Below are 22,031 nucleotides of genomic sequence, written 5' to 3'. Positions count from 1 at the left end.
AATCCATCAATGCACATAAATGTTATGGAGCAGAAAACTTACTTTACCTTCACTTGTGACCTTGACCTTTGACATACAAGCATATGTTATGTACATGCATAATATACATATTGCCTTCTATTCACATACCAAGTTTTATGAACGTTGCTTGAATACTTTTGAATAACTACAGGAACCAGATTTGCGGACGGACAGACGGGCGGAGGGCATTCCTATTGGCCCCTCCGGTGTTCCACGTCCCGATACTTTTTGTTGCTGATGTAAACCAAGTTCCACGTGGAGTGTAGTACACAATGTTCCGATGGATAATTTGTAATATTTCAAAGTAAGAAAAAGAATTATAACTCCGGAATAAATAATTGGACACTGAACTCACGACAATATGCGCATGTTTGCTTCATGTCGATGATGTATACCAAGATTTGTATCATAGCTCGGTGTTTTTTCTTAACAAATTTGGTGCAGGTAATTCGTATACTCTGAGTACAGAGTGCGGTAACTAAAAGTGTGCAGGTATTTAATACCCGCACGCTAGTTACCGCACTGTTGGAAAGAAAAGTATGCCTGCGTATCTGAAACAGTAGACTGCGAAGTGTATTTTATTGATTTTCTGCTCTAGCATTGGTTTATTTTACCTGGGCTTTACACATTTGTAAAGCAAGGATTTTAGTACACACTGAACTGCTGTATATGGCAATGTGGAGCGCCTACAACTACCATATATGGCAGGCTATGATACAAAACAGAAAGAACATTAAAACTCTCGGCTAAACAATTTATACTCGGGGGCTACGCCCCCTCGTACAAATCGTTTACCCTCGAGTTTCAATGCTCTTTCTATTACTTGTTTAACTAGATGTAAAACTGAAGGAGTAATTGAGTAGAGAATGTTCTCGTGTAGTTGTAGTATTTCAAAGTCCAAAAGGGCCATACCTACAGAAAACAATGAAACAGACACCTAGTGTTCCAAGAATATGCCAACGCACACTACATGTTGATGATGTACATCATGTATTATTTGAGCTGGATATTAACTGAAAAAAATGACCTGAGTACACAATGTTCTATTTTACATTTGTTGTTGTAATATTTGAAACTGCAGCAAAATTGATCACACATGGAAGTTCCCAAAACATACGCATACCCATGTCATGGTGTACACCAAATTTTATTTTAATTTGATGCAAACTGTACAAAATATTCTGAAGGTATTGTAACATTATAAACTCCCCCACCCCAAAGAGCCATAACTCCAAAAGAATCGGACAGAAAAGTATCGACAGGATGTACATGTCCACTTGCTGATGATGTTTCCAAGTTTCATTTCAGTTTAATGGAAACTGTAGAGGTAATTGAGTACACAAGAAGTCTGACGGACGGACAGACAGTTCAAACAGTATATGCATCCCAGAATTTTTAGATCGAGGGCGTAAAGTGTTAATTATACTTTTACGAAAAAATAAAACACTCTACAAGTAATGTAATTATCGATTAACTGCGTGGTGTCTTGCCATTTCCGAAATCAGAATTGTGAGGTGTAAGCTCTTTCGGCAAAACTCATGGGATACTAAACGATCTCAATGGAGCCACCGTCTATAACCTTGTATCATTTGCCCCTCGCCGTTGTAAATTCGAAACCTCACTTGCAGAGTAGTATTCTTCATCAGAGGAAGCCAGCCAACGAGCTTATGGAATGCCGGTGATTCTAGTCAGGTACCCGCTCATGCCTGGAGGTGCACATGGGGTCTTCCTAAACCATCAAAAGCTGGATTTGTTTAAAGAACCTATTTGGCCTACATTGTGTTGGTGTAACCCGAAACCGTCAACATTAAATCGCCCCTGTTGGATGTACGCACGTATTGAGTGTACTATATATTGACTAAAGGTTAGGGTTAGGTTAAACATAGGTTTAATAGTGTACGTTCAATGCGTGCGTACACTCAATGCGGGAGATTTAATGCCAACCAACCCGAAACCCAACCAAAAATTGAGTTCAACTGTAACATTAATAATTGATCACCTTACCGCCTTGTGCTGCTGATGCAACCTGACCAACAAATTCTCTTGCATTTAATGTCTTCATTGATTCTGCTTCGTGCATCCAGTTTATCAGTGCCCTGGCAAGCTCGCGGGATTTAACAAATACAATGCCTCGAGCATCCTGATTATTGCCTAGATCTTTCACTAGAAGTTTCTGCATCTCTAGAAGCTTTGGATTTTCAGGCTCGTCATTGAAATTTCTTCTTTTCAGGTCTTAAATAGAGATTATATATCAAAAACATGTGTTTGACCAAATGTGTTAACTGTCTCGTATTTTCGTGTACGTAATATGTTTCGTTCTTTGGGCATTGCCATTCTTAATGAAACGATAAAGCCAGAAGGAAAATGTTCTTCCTGGCAAATAAAATAATCATTTTTAGACCTTCGGGATGACTAAACGATATACAAGTGGATAAATATCCGATAATGTCCACAACATACAGACACTACCCTTTCATTCTATTTTCCATAGGATCGCTCTTAAAGGAATACCGTTTTGATTATTACTGTAAGCACATGACAGTTATATATTTAGGAATGTTTCAATATAATAATATTATCTGATAAAATAAAGCATATGCGTACTTACTCTTATAAAGGTTAATCAGCAATTTGTCTGTTTCATCTTTATGATCAATCTCCATCTCAGAACCCATAAATTCTTCAAGAATAGCTTCAGCATCCTTAATTCTTGCATCTGCATGAATAAGCAGTGCCTTGTTGTAGACCTGCAATATTCACAGAAACAGCTAGTAACAACCATGTTTGTTTTGTTTTTGGAGTATATTATTAATGCAAAACAGCCTCAATTATTTATGTAATTTAAAAGTAAAGCTTCAATTTTACCTGACTGAGAAGCATGGTGATAAATCTTAAATGGTATTTTACAGCATTTTGTTCAGCCGAATTCTGGCATACGGCATTTTCAATCCATTTGCTAAAATATTAATACCTAAAGAAGCAGGACATAGTTACCAATGCCCCACAGAACGTTAACTGACAATGCAGGTATCAAAATATCAAAACCTGTATCGTTAGTTAACAAGATTGTTCAATTGTTGTCAAGAAGGAACAAGCTAAATCTGAATAAAGAAATATTGCAACGTTTAAAATTCACTGCTTTAATATTGTGTAACTACTTATGGCAAATTTCCTGTAAAAATTTATTACACGGCTTCTACACCCTGACTTCAGTAACATACAAAGCAAAGTTCTTCTGTTGAAATTTTCATCATTATCAAAGAGTTTGAATTATATTTCGAAACTGGTTGCACACATCCATAATGAGCAGATTCTATTCGACTGGCTCTGAAAACACACCCCACCCACTCACACCTATCAGAACCATCGTGTTTCCATAGATCGTACTCTTATTACTTTCACAATAAAATATTCAGATAAAAAAAGTAAAATATTGTTTCATTGTACGAAAACATTTATTCAAAATACCATAAATGCACAGCATGTGACATTGAAATACATGTATACCAATATTCGTGACATCATTTCCTTTGATTTTAGTTGACAAAACATATATCCTATATGTAACGTATGTTCCACATATTTATATTAAATCAATTAATTTCAAGTTGTCTTAGTGCTGATAATATACTGTACATACTTCTAAATGTAGCCTGCACGGATTCAACATTCTTCGTGCGGCATCGGATCTGATTCTCGCTATCGCATCTTTAAATGCACTACGCCATTGTAGAAATTGTTCTGTGCCCCTGGACGATGACATTTGGCACATAATTTTGCTGAGATGATATTTTTCTTTGACTTCCATCATGCCTGATTATTCAAAAACAAACATTCCAAAACTTTAGATGACTTCCTTCAAAAAAGTAAAATACTGATTGCTACTTTCATCGGTGTCGGAACGCAGTATATTTGGAAGGTGATGTATCAAACTCACCTTCTCTGTGTAACCGCGCAGAGTCTAATCAGGAACAGACTGTCTAACAACTATTTCGTATCTATCCGCTGCAAAATGTAGTTCAATGCGGAAAAATTTACCTCTGACTTCATTATCGTTACAGACCGGAAAATTTGGCCTATTCTATATCACCAACTTTGAGGCAGCCGTGGACTTGATCACGAAATAACAAGTTCTTATGCTCAGTAAAAATAGCTCAATATACTTTGAATATATACCAATGGCGCAGTAATTTACTACGAATAACTATCGGCTGCATGCCTTTACTTCACATCTTTTTACTTTACAGCCAAATACGGGGGGTTTGAATGCATATCTGTATTTATTTTATGCTAACTAATGAAATACTGTATTCTATCAGTTAAATATTTTCATATCTCATCGCTCACACTGTGAAAATATGAAATCTATATTTTCACACTGTGAGAGATATGAGCTCCGCCCCCTCAAACATTGTGTATGAATTTTAAATTATTTGCTTAAAACAGGATGAAAATTATAGTCGCGTTTTGTTCTTTATAGTATATTTCTCGATTCAAATTATTTTACTTAAAGAGAATTTCATACCGTTATGCAGCAAAATATAAAACAAAATGGAACTTTGTTGCATGCGTCTTCATAACGTCACATCACGTCTGACGTCATGTCTGTTTACGCGCGTCTGTTTCCCGCGCTGAGATTAAAACAGTTGCAAAATGCATTTCTCAACGTAATTGAGCATAAAATAAAAAGAAACTTTGTTTGTTTTCGTGAATATGGAATATATCTCACCTCGAAGTGAGAAAATTTTCACATTTTCACTCGCGCTACGCGCTCGTGAAAATATTTGAATTTTTCTCACTTCTCAGTGAGATATATTCCATATTCACTCAAAACAAACAAATATCCTCTATATATCACCAAGGCGCCGTGTCATATTGATGATATAGTTAGCCTAATCAAATCCTATATGTATTGGGTTTCTAACTATCAAAGCGCTGTAAGAACTTGTGCCATTTTTGGAATGGATTCTTTTCATACACGTACTAACATAAATCACCTTCTATCAGTTCTGTTCTATCAGTACTTTGATTCTTAGTAGGTAAGCGGGTTATATGAATTGTCTAACCTTTTAATTGACAACACGGTCTAATGCAACTTTATTTACGAAAATGACACTCAAGCTGATAAATTAAGGACGTATGCTAGAATTTGCTGCGAAAATTTTCCCAATAACAGAATTTCTTCAAACTTTGGATATTGAAGGACAACCATCTAAGAAACAAAAAAAAAATGCAATAAAAATCATAGGTCACCGGTATCAAAAGAGACGCATATAGATCTAGTCAAATAAATATTGTAATATTGTTATTTTAAGTGTGTGATTGCACACTTGTGTGTGGAGTTTTGAAAGTACTGTAGGCGACTGCCATCCAAGAAGCTCGGAAACTGTTATTACCTCCTTAGTCAGTCCGCCGCTGGTCAGGTACGATATGATTATAAGGAATGGTTTAAGTTAACTCTCGCGAGTTCGAATATGCGAGTTCGTCTCGCACTACCGTATTCCTAACTAACTTGCTTTCAGAGAAACTTTCACAATTCCACTTATTTACGTGAATAAGTAGTAGCAGAAGTGGGTTCTATTTTAAAAATGCAGTTTTGTTATGTTTGGATAATTATCGAGATATCACGAAGCTTGTATCCACTTGCAATAAAAATCACGGGCTGTTAACACTGGCTCCCACTCTTTATGGAGGTGAGTTGAAACAAGAGGGCCATGATGGCCCTATATCGCTCACCTGAGTAGAGTTGTTTTCTTGAACGAATTTCCTAGCTAAAGCTTTAAAAATGGCAAACTGATGCTAAAATATTAGAAAGTAGGTCAGTAGGTCACATTCATGGTAACTGAAAGTCAGTTTTAAGATCGGTATGCAAAACTGTACATGTCATCCAAATATCAAGGCTGTATCTAAAAAAAAAAACAAGGAAGTAGGTCAGTAGGTCAAAGTTACAGTAAGGTGACACGTAATCACTTGGATACAACAGGTAAATATATTTAAACAGTCCAGGAAATATGATCTGATAATTTTTGAAGTATTTTTTCCTATATAACTCATATAACTGGTGACCACCAGAGCGGGGCCTCTTTTCACCCCAGGGGCATAATTTGAACAATCCTGTTAGAGGTCCACTAGGCGATGATACATACCAAATATCAAAAGCCTAGGCCTTGAACTTTCAGACAAGAAGACTTTTATTTTTTCCCTACATAAGTCTATGTTAAATTTTTGAACCCCTGGTAGGGCCTCTTTTCACCCAAGGGTAATAATTTGAACAATTTTGGTAGAGAACCACAAGGCAATGCAACACACCAAATATCAAATGCCTAGGCCTTGCAGTTTCAGACAAGAAGATTTTTAAAGTTTTTTTCTTATATAAGTCTATGTAAAACTTGAGGACCCCCGATGCGGGGCCTCTTTTCACCCCAGGGTAATAGTTTGAACAATTTTGGTAGAGGACCACAAGGCAATGCTACATATCAAATATCAAATGTCTAGGTCTTGTGGTTTTAGACAAAACGAAGTTTTTTTCCTATACAAGTCTATGTAAAAAACAAAGACAAATATCAAACAGGAAATGCCACGCACCAAAAACGCAGTCTCCCCAAAACGAAACCCACAGCACGCAGACGTGCACACCACAAACACACACACATATACACACACACACACACACAAAGCCAACACATGAGGACAAAAGGAACAAACAAAGGAACACAGTGGGGCACCGCCTTGGAACGTTCAGTGGCAAAAACACCTCTGGGGAGCTTAAACCGGTTTATGGTGCGCACCCAACCTCACTCTTACCCCCACCATGTTCCAAAGACACGGGACAGTGTAAATAAAAGTAATCCCCTCCAGGTGAATTTCTAACAGACGTAATGGAAACAAAAAGGCATGGCATGTAAAACTTGTGACCCTCGGGGCGGGGCCTCTTTTCACCCCATGGGCACAATTTGAACAATCTTGATAGAGGACCATAAGATGATGTCACATGCCAAATATCAAGGCTCTAAGTCTTGCGGACAAGAAGATTTTAAAAAGTTTTCCTTTCGGTTGCCATGGCAACCATAGTTCTGCATGGAATTAAATTCTTTGAACAATTTTGAAAGGGGACAACCAAAGGATCATTCCTGCGAAGTTTGGTGAAATTCTGCCCAGTAGTTTTCAAGGAGAAGATTTTTTTAGAAAATGTTGACGGACACACGTCTTAGACGGACGACGCACGACGGACATTGAACCATGAGCCTTTGGCTCAGGTGAGCTAAAAAGTGCCAGTGATACTTCCGAAACGGCGCTAATGACCGGAATTATACGAGAAATGTAATCAAAGACAGAGGGTGAGTATATATTTTTACTTTCTGTAACAAATGTAAGTCCTTATTCAAAACAAGGACAATGTTATTTCACTCAGAATTAGTTAAACTTCTTATGTATGCAGGTCGATCTGCAGGGCGAAAGCATTTCTTGACGTGTGAACTTTTGAAAGTTGTGGAATAGGACCGAATTAAACCTAAAAGTGGATGTAATTAGCATAAGTCAGAGATTTCAAAGTCGTCGTTGGGATGTTGTTTAAAAGAATGTCTTATTACTGTATAATCTACGTGATTTGTTGGCCGATTACTACCGTCTATGTGTATTTTTGATAGTAATCGGACAACAAATCACGTAGATTATACAGTTATGACACATTCTTTTAAACGACAGAGACTTTTGTGAATTAGGACAAAATACATAGACATATGTCCATTTTCGGTTAAATTCGGTCCTATTTCACAACTTTCAAAAAATGCCTTTGCCCTATAGATCGACCTGCATACATAAGAAGTTAAACCAATTCTGAGTTGAATAACATTGTTCCTTACTTAAATTTGTTACAGACAGTAAAAAATAAACTCACCCTCTGTCTTTGTTTACATTTCTCGTGTAGTTCCGGTCATTAGCGCCGTCTCGGAAGTATCATTGGCTCTTTTTTCAGCTCACCTCCGTAAATAAAGAGTGGGAGCCAGTGTTTAAAGCCCATAAAAATACACTTTGTAACTGGATATGTGACATTATTATATAAATCCCTACAAAAATAAGAAAATATGTAGTTGGCAGAAATATGTCACTAGGGTACATTGAATAGTATTATTCTTATTCAACATGTGCGATCCTAAGGAAAATTAACAACTTTTTGTGTTAACCTCCAAACTTTAAGAGACTTACCACGTGTGCGATGCTATACCAGCAGATTATACATGGAATCGTGCTTATTCAATATTTAGAAAATTATGTTTTGACAGGCAACGTTGTGATTGATGTCTTAAATCTCTATGATTGAGGTTATATAACGCATGTTCCATAGAAAAGATCATTTCAAATTACAGTCATTCAACATTTTTATTTTAATATTGATTATGAATATGTTGTTTGGTGCAATTATGAGACTGTAAAGAGCTATTACTATTAACTAAATCAACTTACTGTGATGATTTCTCATGTACTCGTCTATATCATCCATAACATGCAGAATGGCTTCTCTAAACTGGTCATCTTGTCTGTTTTTGGCGGTAATTATTTCTGCAAGCAGTCGATATTTCGAATATGCTTACATACAAGTGGCAATATATCAAGTCCAAAAATACAAATGTAATGAGATAACTCCAGTTTTACAAATAGTATTGTCAATTGTGATATGAAACTAAAATTGTTTTCCATCAAATGGTAAACAACTTTAACACGTAAAGAAAATAAGCAGTTTAATCTGTTAAGTGGAGCGACAAATCAAAACCTTCGATTCATCATATATAAAAACAATTATAAAAACAAAGTATTACCTTCTTTTGGATTATTTTCATATAGCTTCATTTCCTCAAAATTTTGTCTTACTGTACACAGATATTTTGCATCTAGGTTAGCCAAAATGCCCTTCATGTGGTCAATAGCAGCAGAAGCATCTGTTTTTCCTCGAACACCCAAAGAAGCTGTTAGACCAATTACCTAACAAAACAACCTTCATTATAAACTTTCTCCTTGGATCGGAAATTGAAAGGACAAGAAAAATCACCGAGAAGAGTGTACTGATAGTTGTTGAAAGACAAAACATTGGAAATTAAGGGAACAAGATTTTCGTTTGAACAACTGAGATACTTTCTTTACAACAGTGGCATCGGAAATTACAAACAACCAAAAAGGAAAGGAAATATGACAGTTTTATATGAAATCTATTTATTAATACATGTTTTTAAAATTGGTAAAAATGACCCACATTTGTTGGAAATACATGTATTTGATGCCTTTTTATTAATGACTGATATTCGGTATTTAAATAGGCAAACAATTTGGGTGTTTTACCTGCTAAAATATCAGGGAACATTTGTTTCAAAATATTAAAAAAATCATTTTCTGTTTACTTTTGATGCTTTTGTGTTTATACATCATATAAAATCATTAAATGTAGCAATTTAATAACAGCTGACAAACAAACAAATGCCTTCGTTATGGTCTGCCAGAGAAAGTGTGTTATTTTGACAGCAATTAGCTGAAGTCAGAAGGCCAAGCTTTTTCCATACAATAATTGAAAACAATATTCCACATTTTCTTCTAAGGGACAGGGGCAAAAATATAATGTTTTATTATTCTAAAATTCTTAAAAACTTTACATTTTAAAACAACCTCAGCTTACTTAGTTTACGTATATTATATCTCAGTTACAAACTTATCAGGTTGAATGTTCAGAAGAAGATGTTTTTTCATCAGATTGAAAGAAGAAAGATATGCCTCGGGGAAATAACTAATATGGACAAACAGTTAATAAAGTATACAATAAATACAGAGAAAATTTTGGAATCATATAACAAAGTTAAAATATCCATATGATTTGCTCTTCCCGAAATCGAAATACAAGACCAACTGATGGACATTAGATGTCTTACACAGAAGCCATGTATACAAACAGTTTAAACAAAAAACATTACATTTTATTTAAGACTAACAGCTGTTTATATTACTCGACCCGATTTTATAGTTCTTTGGCTCTGAACCATCATTTCCATCCACTCTTTTAGATGCAGGCTTGTTCGGCTAAATATTAGGAGGTCCTTAGGAGTTTATTTTGAAGACAGTCCCACTTATGACGATAGTTAGAAAGTTCCTGAACATGCAATATGTTTGGCTCCCAGACTTTCAGATCTAAATCATCATATGTATGCAGTTCCAAGGCGTCCACGAGACAGAAAAAGTCACAGGAAGATGAAAGAGTTATGAACAAGCTCAAAGGTTCCTACTCAACGCTGTATTTGCATATATGAAATGAATAAATACTGATCGTCCGCAAGACTATGTTGAAAAGACTAAGTATGGTCATAAAAAATGGAAATTTCTTAATATTTTGGATTTTGAATTATTTAAATTAAAACTGTAGGTTACGAAAACTCACTAACATCTTAAACTTAACTGGTGTTATTGGTGGTTCTTCGGCATCATGGATACCATTCATTTTTCTATTATAATAGAGTTCAGATTAAATTGGTGTTAACGGGCGTGATTGTTGTTGCACCTTTCATAACCCCGCTCACAAACAAACTCAGTCAAACCGAGCGTCCTTTTAGTTGCGTTCTATCATTCCAAGTTTCCAGGTTTAACGCCGTTTTTCAACAGTATTTCAGTCATGTAACGACGGGCAGTTAACCTATCCAGTGTTCCTGGATTCTGTACCAGTACAAACCTGTTCTCCGCAAGTAACTGCCAACTTCCCCACATGAATCAGAGGTGGAGGACTAATGATTTCAGACACAATGTCGTTTATCAAATAGTCACGGAAAACATACGCCCCGCCCGAGGATCGAACTCACGACCCCGCGATCCGTAGACCGACGCTCTACCTACTGAGCTAAGCGGGCAGGCATCTCTATCATTCCAAGGGATAGGATATTCAAATAGATATTGATTACACCAACTATAAAGGATTTTTATGTTATTTTACCTATTAACTTAATTCTGAAACAATTGGCAAAAATGCCAGAAGCAGACGCTGAAAATATTGTATACACACCATTTTATAGTGTTCAAAGCACAATTTCACACAGTATCTCGGGTAAATAATCTGTGAACAATTAATACAGTCGTATTTTTCTCCTGTTGGAGTTCATTACTAGTAATATTTTCTCAAATACGGGAATAACAAGTAGAATCATTTTTACACGAAAACATAGAATTCAATTAAATGATACGAGATCTTACAAAACATAAATGAAAAATTGAAGACAATGAATATTTCTGATACCTGCGGTAAAGAGATAACATCCAAATTGTCCCTCAGTTTCAGATCCATATATTTACTCATTATTTCATTGAAACTATGCAGATTACCAGTGTGGTGGCATTCATCAAACACAATCATAGAAAATGCTGTCAAACTATTTATTTCCCTTCGTGTAAGAGCATTTAGCAGCACCTGGGCAGTTACAACCAGAATATCCCTCCTGTTTGTGAAAATTACATTGATTTACAGTCAAAAACATTTGAATAATGCAATAGTACAATAAAAATGGTATAGAAAATGTAATTTGAAAAAAAGACTAGTGTGGAGAAAATGATTTAAGAATTAATCTCCTAATTTATTTCTCAGACCTACAAGTTTCAATATAAGAAGTTATCTTTGATGATGATTTATTAATTCACTCTGCAGAGCCAAATATATTCATACAACAATCGTCTTTGTTAAACAAGTTCAGTATAGTCTCCTTATTTTATATACAGTTGATTTTATCAATCTAGAGAAAATAAAAACCTTTAATCTTTATGTTCATAAAATATTATCAGAAATATTCGCAAACAAGTGGGAATCCAGAAATGTTTAGTCATAATGGTTAATTATTACACGATGAATTGTAATAGACATACTTAAACGTATATTATTATTCAGCTATGAAATATTGAACACAAAATTAGAAACATTGTGCATATCATTTGAAATAGACCGAGCCAATGCCAAATGAAACTCAGCCAACATAAGAAAACCAGGGCTAATATGAAAACAAAAACAGGGACAATACGAGAAAACAAGGTCAGTACGTTATTCAAACATTTTAAATAGTTACTCGGACCGGGGAAGTACGAACTGAATAACAAAATTTATTAAGGCATTTCATATTGACCCAGGCAATCGTATTTGGTCTTGGTCCAATATGACCATCTTAGGACAAATAAAAAGGCCAATACTAAATTGTTATAATATGAGATGAAATGAATATATGCATACTAGTGTGCCTCTTAAACCTGATACAGCCAAGTTTACGAGTGTTAAGTCAACATTTTATGTATCCTTAACAATAACGTTATAAAATGCATACTTCCATAAAGTAAATGTTTTTATAATAAAAAATGATTTTTGCATTCTTTTCTTTTTTCATAAAAAAGGTTATTACTTATCAATGAAATCCTTCAAGAACTGTTTCTTGTCCCTTTGCATGCTTCCACTGATCACCTTAGTTCTGTAGGCAGGTAACAGTTCTGCACAGACTTTCCCTTGCTGCAATGCTAGTGCCTCATTTTCTACCAGAAACACGACTTTACCAATATTTTCTGACCGTCTTTGGCGTCGTAAATGGACCTATGGAATAAAGAAGTGAGAATCTCTTTATGTAATTGTTTTCATTGATTTTCAATTCTAACTAGAAGATGCTTTTGTAAAAATGCGCATGTCTCCCCCCACTGCATAGTCGTATATGCAAGAAGTCAATAGGGGAGAAGAGCGAAAGTTAAAGAGACACGGATGGTTGGCTGTAATAGGGATCACCTATTTGGCATGTCCAATCATCCCTTTAAGTTTCAACATTCTGGGCCTAGTAGTTCTCAAGTTGTGAACTGGATACGGTTTTCCATGTTCGGGTTGCTGTGACCTTGACCTTTGATCAAGTGACCCCAAAATCATTTGGGGTCATTTATTGGAAAGAGTTTTCTATGTTCAGTCCCCTGTGACCTTGACCTTTGATGAAGTGACCCCCAAAAACAATAGGGGTCGCCTACTCTGTTATTCCTATCACCCTATGAAGTTCGAAGGTTCTAGGTCAAGTGGTTCTCAAGTTACTGACCGGAAATGGTTTTCCATGTTCAGCCCCCTGTGACCTTGACCTTTAATAAAGTAACCCTAAAATAGATAGGGATCATCTACTCTGCATGACCAATCATCCTATGAAGTTTCAACATTCTGGGTCAGGTGGTTCTCAAGTTACTGACCGGAAACGGTTTTCCATGTTCAAACTCCTGTGACCTTGAACTTTAACATAGTGACCCCAAATAGGGGTCGTCTACTCTGCATGTCCAATCATCCAATGAAGTTTCAACATTCTGGGTCAAGTGGTTCTCAGGTTATTGATCGGAAATGGTTTTTCATGTTCAGGCCCCAGTGACCTTTAATAGAGTGGCCCCAAATTCCATAGGGGTCATCTACTCTGCATGACCAATTATCCTATGAAGTTTCAACATTCTGGGTCAAGTGGTTCTCAAGTTACTGACCGGAAATGGTTTTTCATATTCATGCCCCTGTGACCTTGACCTTTAATAGAGTGACCCCAAAATCAATAGGGGTCATCTACTCTGCATGACCAATCATTCTATGAAGTTTCAACATTCTGGGTCAAGTGGTTCTCAAGTTACTGACCGGAAATGGTTTTCCTTATTCGGGCTCCCGTGATCTTGACCTTTTACGCAGTGACCCCAAAATCAGTAGGGATAATCTACTCTGCATGACCAGTCATCCTATGAAGTTTCAACATTCTGGATCAAGTGGCTTTCAGGTTGTTGATCGGAAATGGTTTTCCATGTTCAGACCCCTTGACCTTTGACGGAGTGACCCCAAAAACAATAGCGATCGTCTACTCCATAAGTCCTGTCACCCTATGAAGTTTGAAGGTTCTAGGTCAAAAGGTTCTCCAGTTATTGATCGGAAATGAAGTGTGATGTACGGACGGACGGACAGGGCAAAAACAATATGTCTCCCCAGGAGGGAGGGGGGTGGGTGGGAGACATAATTAAAGCTCAATTAACGTGTTTTGAAACTTCCCCTCATGTGTTTTTTTAGGACATTTTATCTCACAGGCCTTTCGTATTCCACAGATCACATTGTGTTTACCTTCTGTTTAAAGAATATTTTTCCATTATGTTAATTGTTTTGTGTCTTACATATTTCCCAAGGTACCCCGAGTGATGAAAGTATTTTAAAACATATAAATCACAAACATCTGCAAACTTTCAAAATGAAAGTGAATGTAGAGATGTCAAAATTACAAAATACTTCGTTCCAAGACGGTGCCCCACTGTGTTCCATTATGTGTTTGTTTTGTCCTTGTGTGTTTGCTTTGTGTGTGTGTGTGTGTGTGTGTGTGTGTGTGTTGGTCGTGTACGCGTCAGCGTGCTAGGTTTGCGTTTGGGGAGGCTGCGTTTTTGGAACGTGGCTTTCCCTGTTGGATATTCTTCCTTGTTTCTATATTTTAAAATAGACATAATACAATCATTTTATATTACTAGGAGTATATAAATAAGTTAGAAACATACCTTACAAAGTTTGAAATTTACTACAAAACAGAATGTGAACGCTCGAAGTACATGTGATAAAAGACAACATATATATTTCCAAAAATGGTAACCATTGTAGAAAGTACTTCCTACTTCTTTTGAACATTCAGTACATATTCCGTGAATAGTAATGGTCTATGAGGTATTTATTGTCAATATTGAAATTCAAATGTGGGATATCAAAACACTTTACTAGAACTTAAATATAATGAAATAATATCGTGAACTTTTAAATACACATCTTTTAAAATGTTTGGAAATGAAAGCATTTTTTTCACATGTAGAAGTTACAAAACTAATTGGTAATTGTTGACTACATAGGGCAAAATAATGTTTTCCCTGGTATAAGTACTTAATATGGTTTAGTTGTACCAACCTGTATAATGCTACAGGCCACCCTGGTCTTTCCAGTGTTTGTAGGCGCCAGTACAATTACATTTTCTCCTTCTGAACCCTCTTTAGCCAACTCTTTCTGATATTCTCTCAGTGGAATGTCCTCATCATCCGCGTCGATATAATCAACATCTGCAAATTTTGATTTTTCAATTAGAAGTATTTTTGTACAAATATTTATAGGCATACTGTCCGTAAATATTTGTACACGTGTTTTTAGAAATAAATGTAGAAGTACAATTTTATGGATAATTATCATTGTTTCTAAAATGACCAATACTGCAATGTGAAACATATATCGCATGTGCTTTTACAAATGCAGTCACTGTGTTTTAGTTTGAAGGATTCAGTGTGAGTTAAAATTTTACATTTCAGTACAGTAGCATATGAACAATTTAAAAGCAGAAGAGACCAATCAAACATATCGATAGTTTCCCTGAAAATTTTTGGACAACTATAAATGTATGTTCTTCTTATAATTGACAATGCGCATGACATATAATTCTTACCAGTACATCTAAATGCTCTCTCAAACTCGTTTTCTCTCTTCATCTACAGTTATTTCTGTGACTAATCAGTTTGTAGACCAAAAAGCTGAAGAGGAGGAGGGCCAAAACAAATGTTGCCCCCACTCTCAAAGTTGGAATTGGGTAACCTACCATCTGGTCCTCTCCTCTGCTCCTACGTCTTTGCAGTACACTTATTCATCATATTAACAAACCTGTTGGTATGTTTAAGTCCATCTCTTCTTGATTAGTTTGTCCTCCTTCGACGTCAAGGTCATTCTGTTCTCCAGTTAAGACCATAGTGTTGCCAGCCGCCTTCTCTGCAATGTTAAAAAACGACGCCTATTAGCTAACACTATATTTCACATATAAAGGTAAGCATTAACCGCAGTTACATAACAGCTTATTCTTGGATACTGATTATCAAATTAATTTGCGGTCGATATGAGAACGTATCAATAAGTTGGTTGTTTAAATAATATATATTCAAATAATAAGATGAGTTTTTTTTTTAACCAATTTGTCCTATGAAATACCCAATTCCTGCAACATCACAGTTTTAATAGGTGAAATTTCATCGCTATGATGTATTTTTAAAAAACTGTCATGAATAATTCAATCAAGAGTCTTTTCATTTTATGCTTTAGTTTGCAATGTGTCCGCAGACTAACTAAATCACAGGTTGAACTACAATTCAAAGCTTTATAGGTTAGCTTTACAGAGATTTTTTGATATAATTATTTTTTTAGTACAACATTGCCTGCTCTCACATCATGATCTTGTCTCTAACGTACATATTTATCAACATACCTTCCCATTCAGATTGTTCTATAGCTGATTTCTGGCCTAGTATTTCTGCATCTAAGTCTCTTTCAGAATCTCCAGCAGAAGATAACCCATCAAAGCATGTTCTATTATTGTCAGTTTTTAATGCAGCATTAACATCGACATTATCTCTCTTTTGGCCAGTGCTGACATTATTTTGCAGCAAAAAGTCAAAGTCGAGCAACTCTGTATCCGCATCTATCGTATTATTCTCTGTACTAGCAGCAAAACCTTCAAAATCACTCCCATACAGAAGTTCGGATTGTTGTGGAGCCATGTCCTTAGATGTATCGGCTGATTTAGGTGACATTCTCCTTGCTTTATTCCATGTTTCACTCTCTGAATAGTTGGATACTATGGGTTATATTTAGCATTTTAAAATTATTGTGACAGAATGTTTGACTACATAAGAGAATCCTGTTTGATTACTAAAATATGAAAGATATACTTCTCTTTTTAATTCACATTGTGTTATCAACTTTTTTATTACAATTCTCAATTTATAATTACACTCCTTTTATTAAGTTTCTTTTTAATATCTACTTATTATGCTTCTCAACTGAATTACATTTTCTAAGTTCTATGCTATATTGAAAGTCTTTATCCGTTTAGAATTTTTCAATTATACAGACAATATGATGATAATGGTGTTGGTGATACCGATCATGATAAAAGATATACTGACGATGATTTAATATGATGATGGAAGTTGTGATATCTGGGTTCAGATTCATAAACGTTCATAAACGTTCTTCGTCTGAAATTTAGGCTGTCTCTCAATTGTTTCTGGTGCTTGTAATCTGTACAAGTGTTGAGTTCTGCTCTAGACGGCAAGGAGGGTAGCATGCATTTCAACTACCGTCCATGAAAAACTCACTCAACTGAGCCTTCAACTTTTTCATTTTTGTCGCTTTGAGCGACCTGTGAGTTTCCACTTTTCAATTTTAGAATTTAATTATCTATGGCTTAAAGAGTTTGGGTTAAACAAATTCATGCAAATTTTTGTCAAAACGGGAAAACTTGAAAATTTAGCATTGTAAAGTCATTGATGAAAAAATAGCCATGTACGTTTCTTAGTCTAAATTTTCTGGGAATATTCTTATCGGCGAAAGAGCTGAAGTTTATAGGTATAGATATGCTTTTTGGGTACTCCTGTATGAAGCAAAATTGTTCCCCTCTCTCCTTCCCCCAATCCCCGCGACAGTCAGATGTGGAAACATGAATGCAGCCCGTACGCGCGTCTCTATTCGTCCGTTGCTCTTAATTTAGGACTTTAATATTAACTCTACTAAAGGTCCAGATAATGATAGACGGCAATGAGTAAAAATGCAGGGGAATAAAACAATATCTCCTTCACGCGCTTTATTTAACATTTCTGTCTGGATGACAACTTTACGCCTGTCTTTTTTTATTTGTGAAACTTGTCTGACTGAAAGACAAAGTTGCTGGTGTTGCATGGAATTACGTTAGGCATGCTTTAACTTTTAGACAAAGCCACCTGAGCAACATGTAAAGTATATAGAATATGATGGCTTAATGACTAAGCGTAGTGTTATACACTGTTGAAGTGTTTCCAAGCAAAGTGACCCAGGTTCCTGCAGTGGAGTAGGTGTAATGTAGAATAATGCAATTAATGTAATAATGTCTGATCAAAAGTTATAGGTGGTTTGTCTGAATGATGATGACGATCTTATACAAACCAAAAAGCCTCGGTAGATTTATCGGTATCAAAATTTCAGGAAATTGCTCAACTTCTGTTGGAAAGACGTTCGTTAACGGAGAGTCTTTACACGCAAGTAGAAATTCCCGGTCATATTGTACGATTTTCCCTGAAGCAACCAATTACAGAACATGTTTTTATTATTTTCAGACTGTTTTCAGACTAATAGAATATGTCAGGCCATATGTAGTTCAGTTCAATAAACTTTAATGAGTAAAACTGTTAAATAAATATTCTGTAGTACTGAATTACCACAGAATAAATCAAATAAATATATACTTTTCATTCCTCACGAAATATGTTCTTCTAAGTACATTACTGGCCTGTGTTTCCACTGCGTATTATAACGTAAAAAAGTAAAACCATTTCAATATGTCTCAGTGAAAGACATACACATTTTATCGACTTACCTGATATCTCAGTTTTGTGTTTTCGACTTCGCTCATGCTCGCTGATTTCTAATGAACAAATATTAGTCCCATCTCCGAATTTATTTGTCAACTGTTCTTCTTTATTCGTACTTAATTTATATAGTGGTACATTGTTAATCTTCAAACTGCCTCGGTCATCTAGTAATGAATCAAGGCCAGATTTCTCCATCGACTTTTTATAGTTCGTATCAAGATTGGTATCTTTACGGCAAACCGTTTCCTTTTCACTCGGTTCGAAATCCCCCTTTTCCATTATACCGTCAAAACAGTTATCTGAAACTAAAAAATACTGCCAGTATTTTATACACATTATTCAATGAAAGGATATTTTATTTCATGCAAACTGTATTATAAAAAAAATACTTTGGCTATAAGCCAAAAACATTTTTTGGTAAACATAAGTTTTATGAGGAAAGAAAGTTTAAATATGCTCCCATCCACGGTGTTGCCTAATCATTAGTGATATAAATCATTTCTATATCTTCCTGTTTCTTTTTTTATTGGTTCTACACACCGTCTAAACTTTGCCACAGCACGGAGTGACTCTGACACCATATAAAACGCAATTTCAAGTCTTAATTAATAAGTCTGAAATTTCTTCTTTCCTTTTACTGAATTACCCCTTGTTATTGGTTTCTTGCAATTATCAGTTTTAATCACTAGCAACTTATTTTCTAGCTCGTCCACAAAAGTTTTGGTACAACCTTATAAATTGTTAGTATCAACAATGCCTAAATTTCTAAACATTTTACAAATACAAAAAAAAATACCATTTTTACAACTAAAATTGAATGTTAACTTTGGACAATTAAAACCTCTTTATTTCATCTTGAGTCCTGTATCTTTAGACACCTGCAAAACTGTAAATTGCTAAACTAAAAGGTGGCTTTCAGCACATAGCCCGGGAACAGATACATGTGTGTATACATTCCTGTTTCCAAACAATACCTCCTGCCACTTTCCTCTTTTTGCAAAAGAAAGATATTCTCGTCGTCGCGATAAATATCTTAAAATATGGTTATGCTATATATTTTCGTTAATTCTATTTTTGTCTAGATGTGTGCCCGTAGGACACTGGTGCCTCCAATACAATCCTCACCCCTTCCAGTTACTGTAAATGGTTTCGTGACTCGAAATGAAATATTTTTAACATGCCTATAACATAAACTTTTAAGCACTTCATGCGTATTTTACTAAGTCAGGGACCATATAACTCTGGTCTGGCTCAGCGAAATTTCAAACAGATCACTAGATGCACAGCACATGCTGTACAACAATCCTGTATTGTTTTATTACTCCGGGTAAAATATGTTTTGAGATACATGTGGCACAACCCATAATGTAAATATTTGATTAATGAAGGGCCATAACTCTGGTGTTGCAGAGTGAGCTCCAAAACAAAACTAAGATGCTCAATTATATTCCTACATGGTGTCATCATGACTGAAGGTCAAATATATTATAAGATATATGCAACTTACACAAACGTTTTAGCACTTAATATGTATTTTTCACTAAAGTCAAGAACCATAACCCTGGTCTGGCTGAATGAATCCCAAAACAGAACACCAGGTGCACAATTTCAAGTGCTATATAACAATCATGTAATGTTTTACGACTCTAAGTCAAATACATTTTGAGATGCAGACGACACAATCTTTTATGCCCTTCTATGCATATTTTGACTAAGTTAAGGGCCAAAACTCTGGTATGTGTGTGTGAAATCCTAATTTAATTACCAGTTGCACAACATCGCCTGCTGAGTGACCAACAGAGGCAGATATTTTCACCCATCATGCGCGACCATCATCATGAACAGAGTGCACAATGGCGCGGAAAGAAACAAATGAAGAAAAGGTGTTCCACAAGACAGACTTCCATTTCTGTCTTTCATCTTACACAAAGAACCATATACGAGCCTAGTCCGCCCGCTTAGCTCATATCTTCGGATCGCGGGGTCGTGAGTTCGATCCCCGAGCGAGGCGTATGTTCTCCGTGACGATTGATAATAGACGTCGGTGTGCCAGGAGTCATTTCATTCTCTACGGGGCGCCGTTTTACTATTTTCTAGGCATTTTTTGATATAATAAAAAACATTTCTTGATATCAAAAATTCAATTTCTTGATATCAAGAATTATTTTTTGATATCAACAAATGACTCTTGATATCAAGAAATCGAATTTCTTATATCAAGTAATCATTTTTGATATCAAGAATTCATTTTTGATATCAACAAATGCTGTCCATTTTTTGATATCAGGAAATTAATTTTTGATATCAGAAAATCATTTTTAGATATCAAGAAATAATTTGTTGATATCTAGAAATATGAACATCTTTTATATATCAAGAATTCGATTTTTGATATCAAAAAGTCGATTTCTAGATTTTCAAAAGTGGCCAGTATTTCTTGATATAAAAAATTCCCGCCTTTTCTAAAAAACATTTATATAAATACAGGCTTGATTCTTGATATCAAGAGGTCGATTTTTTTGATATCAGAAAATCATTTATTGATATCAATAATTCTATTTCTTGAAATCAAGAAATAACACGATTTTTTGATATCAAGAATTCGATTTTTTATATCAAAAATTCATTTCCTGATATAAAAAATTCTATTTTTACTGATATCAAAAATGGACAGCATTTCTTGATATCAGAAAATGAATTCTTGATCTCAAGAAATCAATCTTCATATATCAAGAAATGTAACTGATATTTTGATATCAAGAAACGGATTTCTTCAAATGGATGAAAAACGGCGCTTAACCTTAAACAAACCAAAACGAACGAGCCTCATTTTAGCTGTTAAAAAAGCTTACCTATGAATAATCTAATATTGTTAGGGAAATCGATCGAAACGCAAAAGTGAAGAAGTCTGATATTACAAAGTGAAAAAAACAACAACTATATCTAAATGAAAAATAACATAAAGATTTTTCATTAGTCTTGTAAGAAATAATGATAATATCGGATACACTTACTGCCTGACCACTAGTGGGTATTTCCACGCGCTAAAAATAGTAGAGTGTTAATTAGTGCTTTGATATTTATCTAGCAAGAGCTTGTGTCATATAAAATGTACTGTTACTTTGTAGCTTTGACGTTCCAGTGGTTACACCAATACTTATAATCCAGTGCTCCGTTGTTTATTCGTTACTAGGTATCTAGTCCTAAATATAAGATGTGACATCACACATATCACATTTTACTTTCGTTTTAATAGATTTTTTACTTTTTTATTTTCCATGTTATGTCGAAGAATGCCTTGATAGTAAAAGTGTAAAAAATATCAAAATATTGAATGTTAAACGTAAACTGTCAATATTTTTACGTCTAATTATTTGGACTAGTATAAGTCATTTTTGGAAAATAAGTCTCTTACCTCTGCAAAAATAGCCAACCCACCTACAGGTGATATAGCAGTCAGACAGAAATATATGTACAATTCATAACTACTGTTTATTCATTCCAAACAAGAATACTCTTGTCATTGATCAAACTTGATCAGTTTTTCCACTGACTTCTACTTTCGTTTTCATTTTTGATAAATAAGACGTTTTCACAGTTATGAA

At 35.2% G+C, this 22,031-nt stretch overlaps 1 protein-coding gene across 4 annotated transcripts in view; it reads right to left on the bottom strand.

Moving 5' to 3' along the window:
• Positions 1–21,991, bottom strand: part of LOC123525133 (ATP-dependent RNA helicase DHX58-like) — a 29,280-nt gene extending 7,289 nt beyond the window's left edge. Inside the window, exons 1-13 of one of the 4 annotated variants that reach the window (XM_053538146.1) lie at positions 21,842–21,991; positions 18,432–18,731; positions 18,002–18,130; positions 16,287–16,655; positions 15,692–15,796; positions 14,954–15,102; positions 12,429–12,613; positions 11,285–11,483; positions 8,838–9,000; positions 8,485–8,580; positions 3,662–3,834; positions 2,630–2,768; positions 2,026–2,253 (exon numbers count right to left, since the gene is read on the bottom strand). In XM_053538146.1, the coding sequence (XP_053394121.1) occupies positions 2,026–2,253; positions 2,630–2,768; positions 3,662–3,834; positions 8,485–8,580; positions 8,838–9,000; positions 11,285–11,483; positions 12,429–12,613; positions 14,954–15,102; positions 15,692–15,796; positions 16,287–16,655; positions 18,002–18,130; positions 18,432–18,705 (2,209 nt within the window). In that variant the 5' untranslated portion in view covers positions 18,706–18,731; positions 21,842–21,991. Of the gene's footprint in view, positions 1–2,025; positions 2,254–2,629; positions 2,769–3,661; positions 3,835–8,484; positions 8,581–8,837; positions 9,001–11,284; positions 11,484–12,428; positions 12,614–14,953; positions 15,103–15,691; positions 15,797–16,286; positions 16,656–18,001; positions 18,131–18,431; positions 18,732–21,440; positions 21,775–21,841 lie in introns of those variants that run through there. The other 3 variants (XM_053538148.1, XM_053538147.1, XM_053538149.1) reach the window with 3 other exon arrangements.
• Between the last annotated feature and the right edge of the window lie 40 nt (positions 21,992–22,031).

This window comes from Mercenaria mercenaria, chromosome 3 (assembly GCF_021730395.1).
Source record: "Mercenaria mercenaria strain notata chromosome 3, MADL_Memer_1, whole genome shotgun sequence".
NCBI classification, from domain to species: Eukaryota; Metazoa; Mollusca; class Bivalvia; order Venerida; family Veneridae; genus Mercenaria; species Mercenaria mercenaria.
Note: the sequence above shows the minus strand (reverse complement) of the source record. Positions and strands in the feature narration are given on the sequence as shown.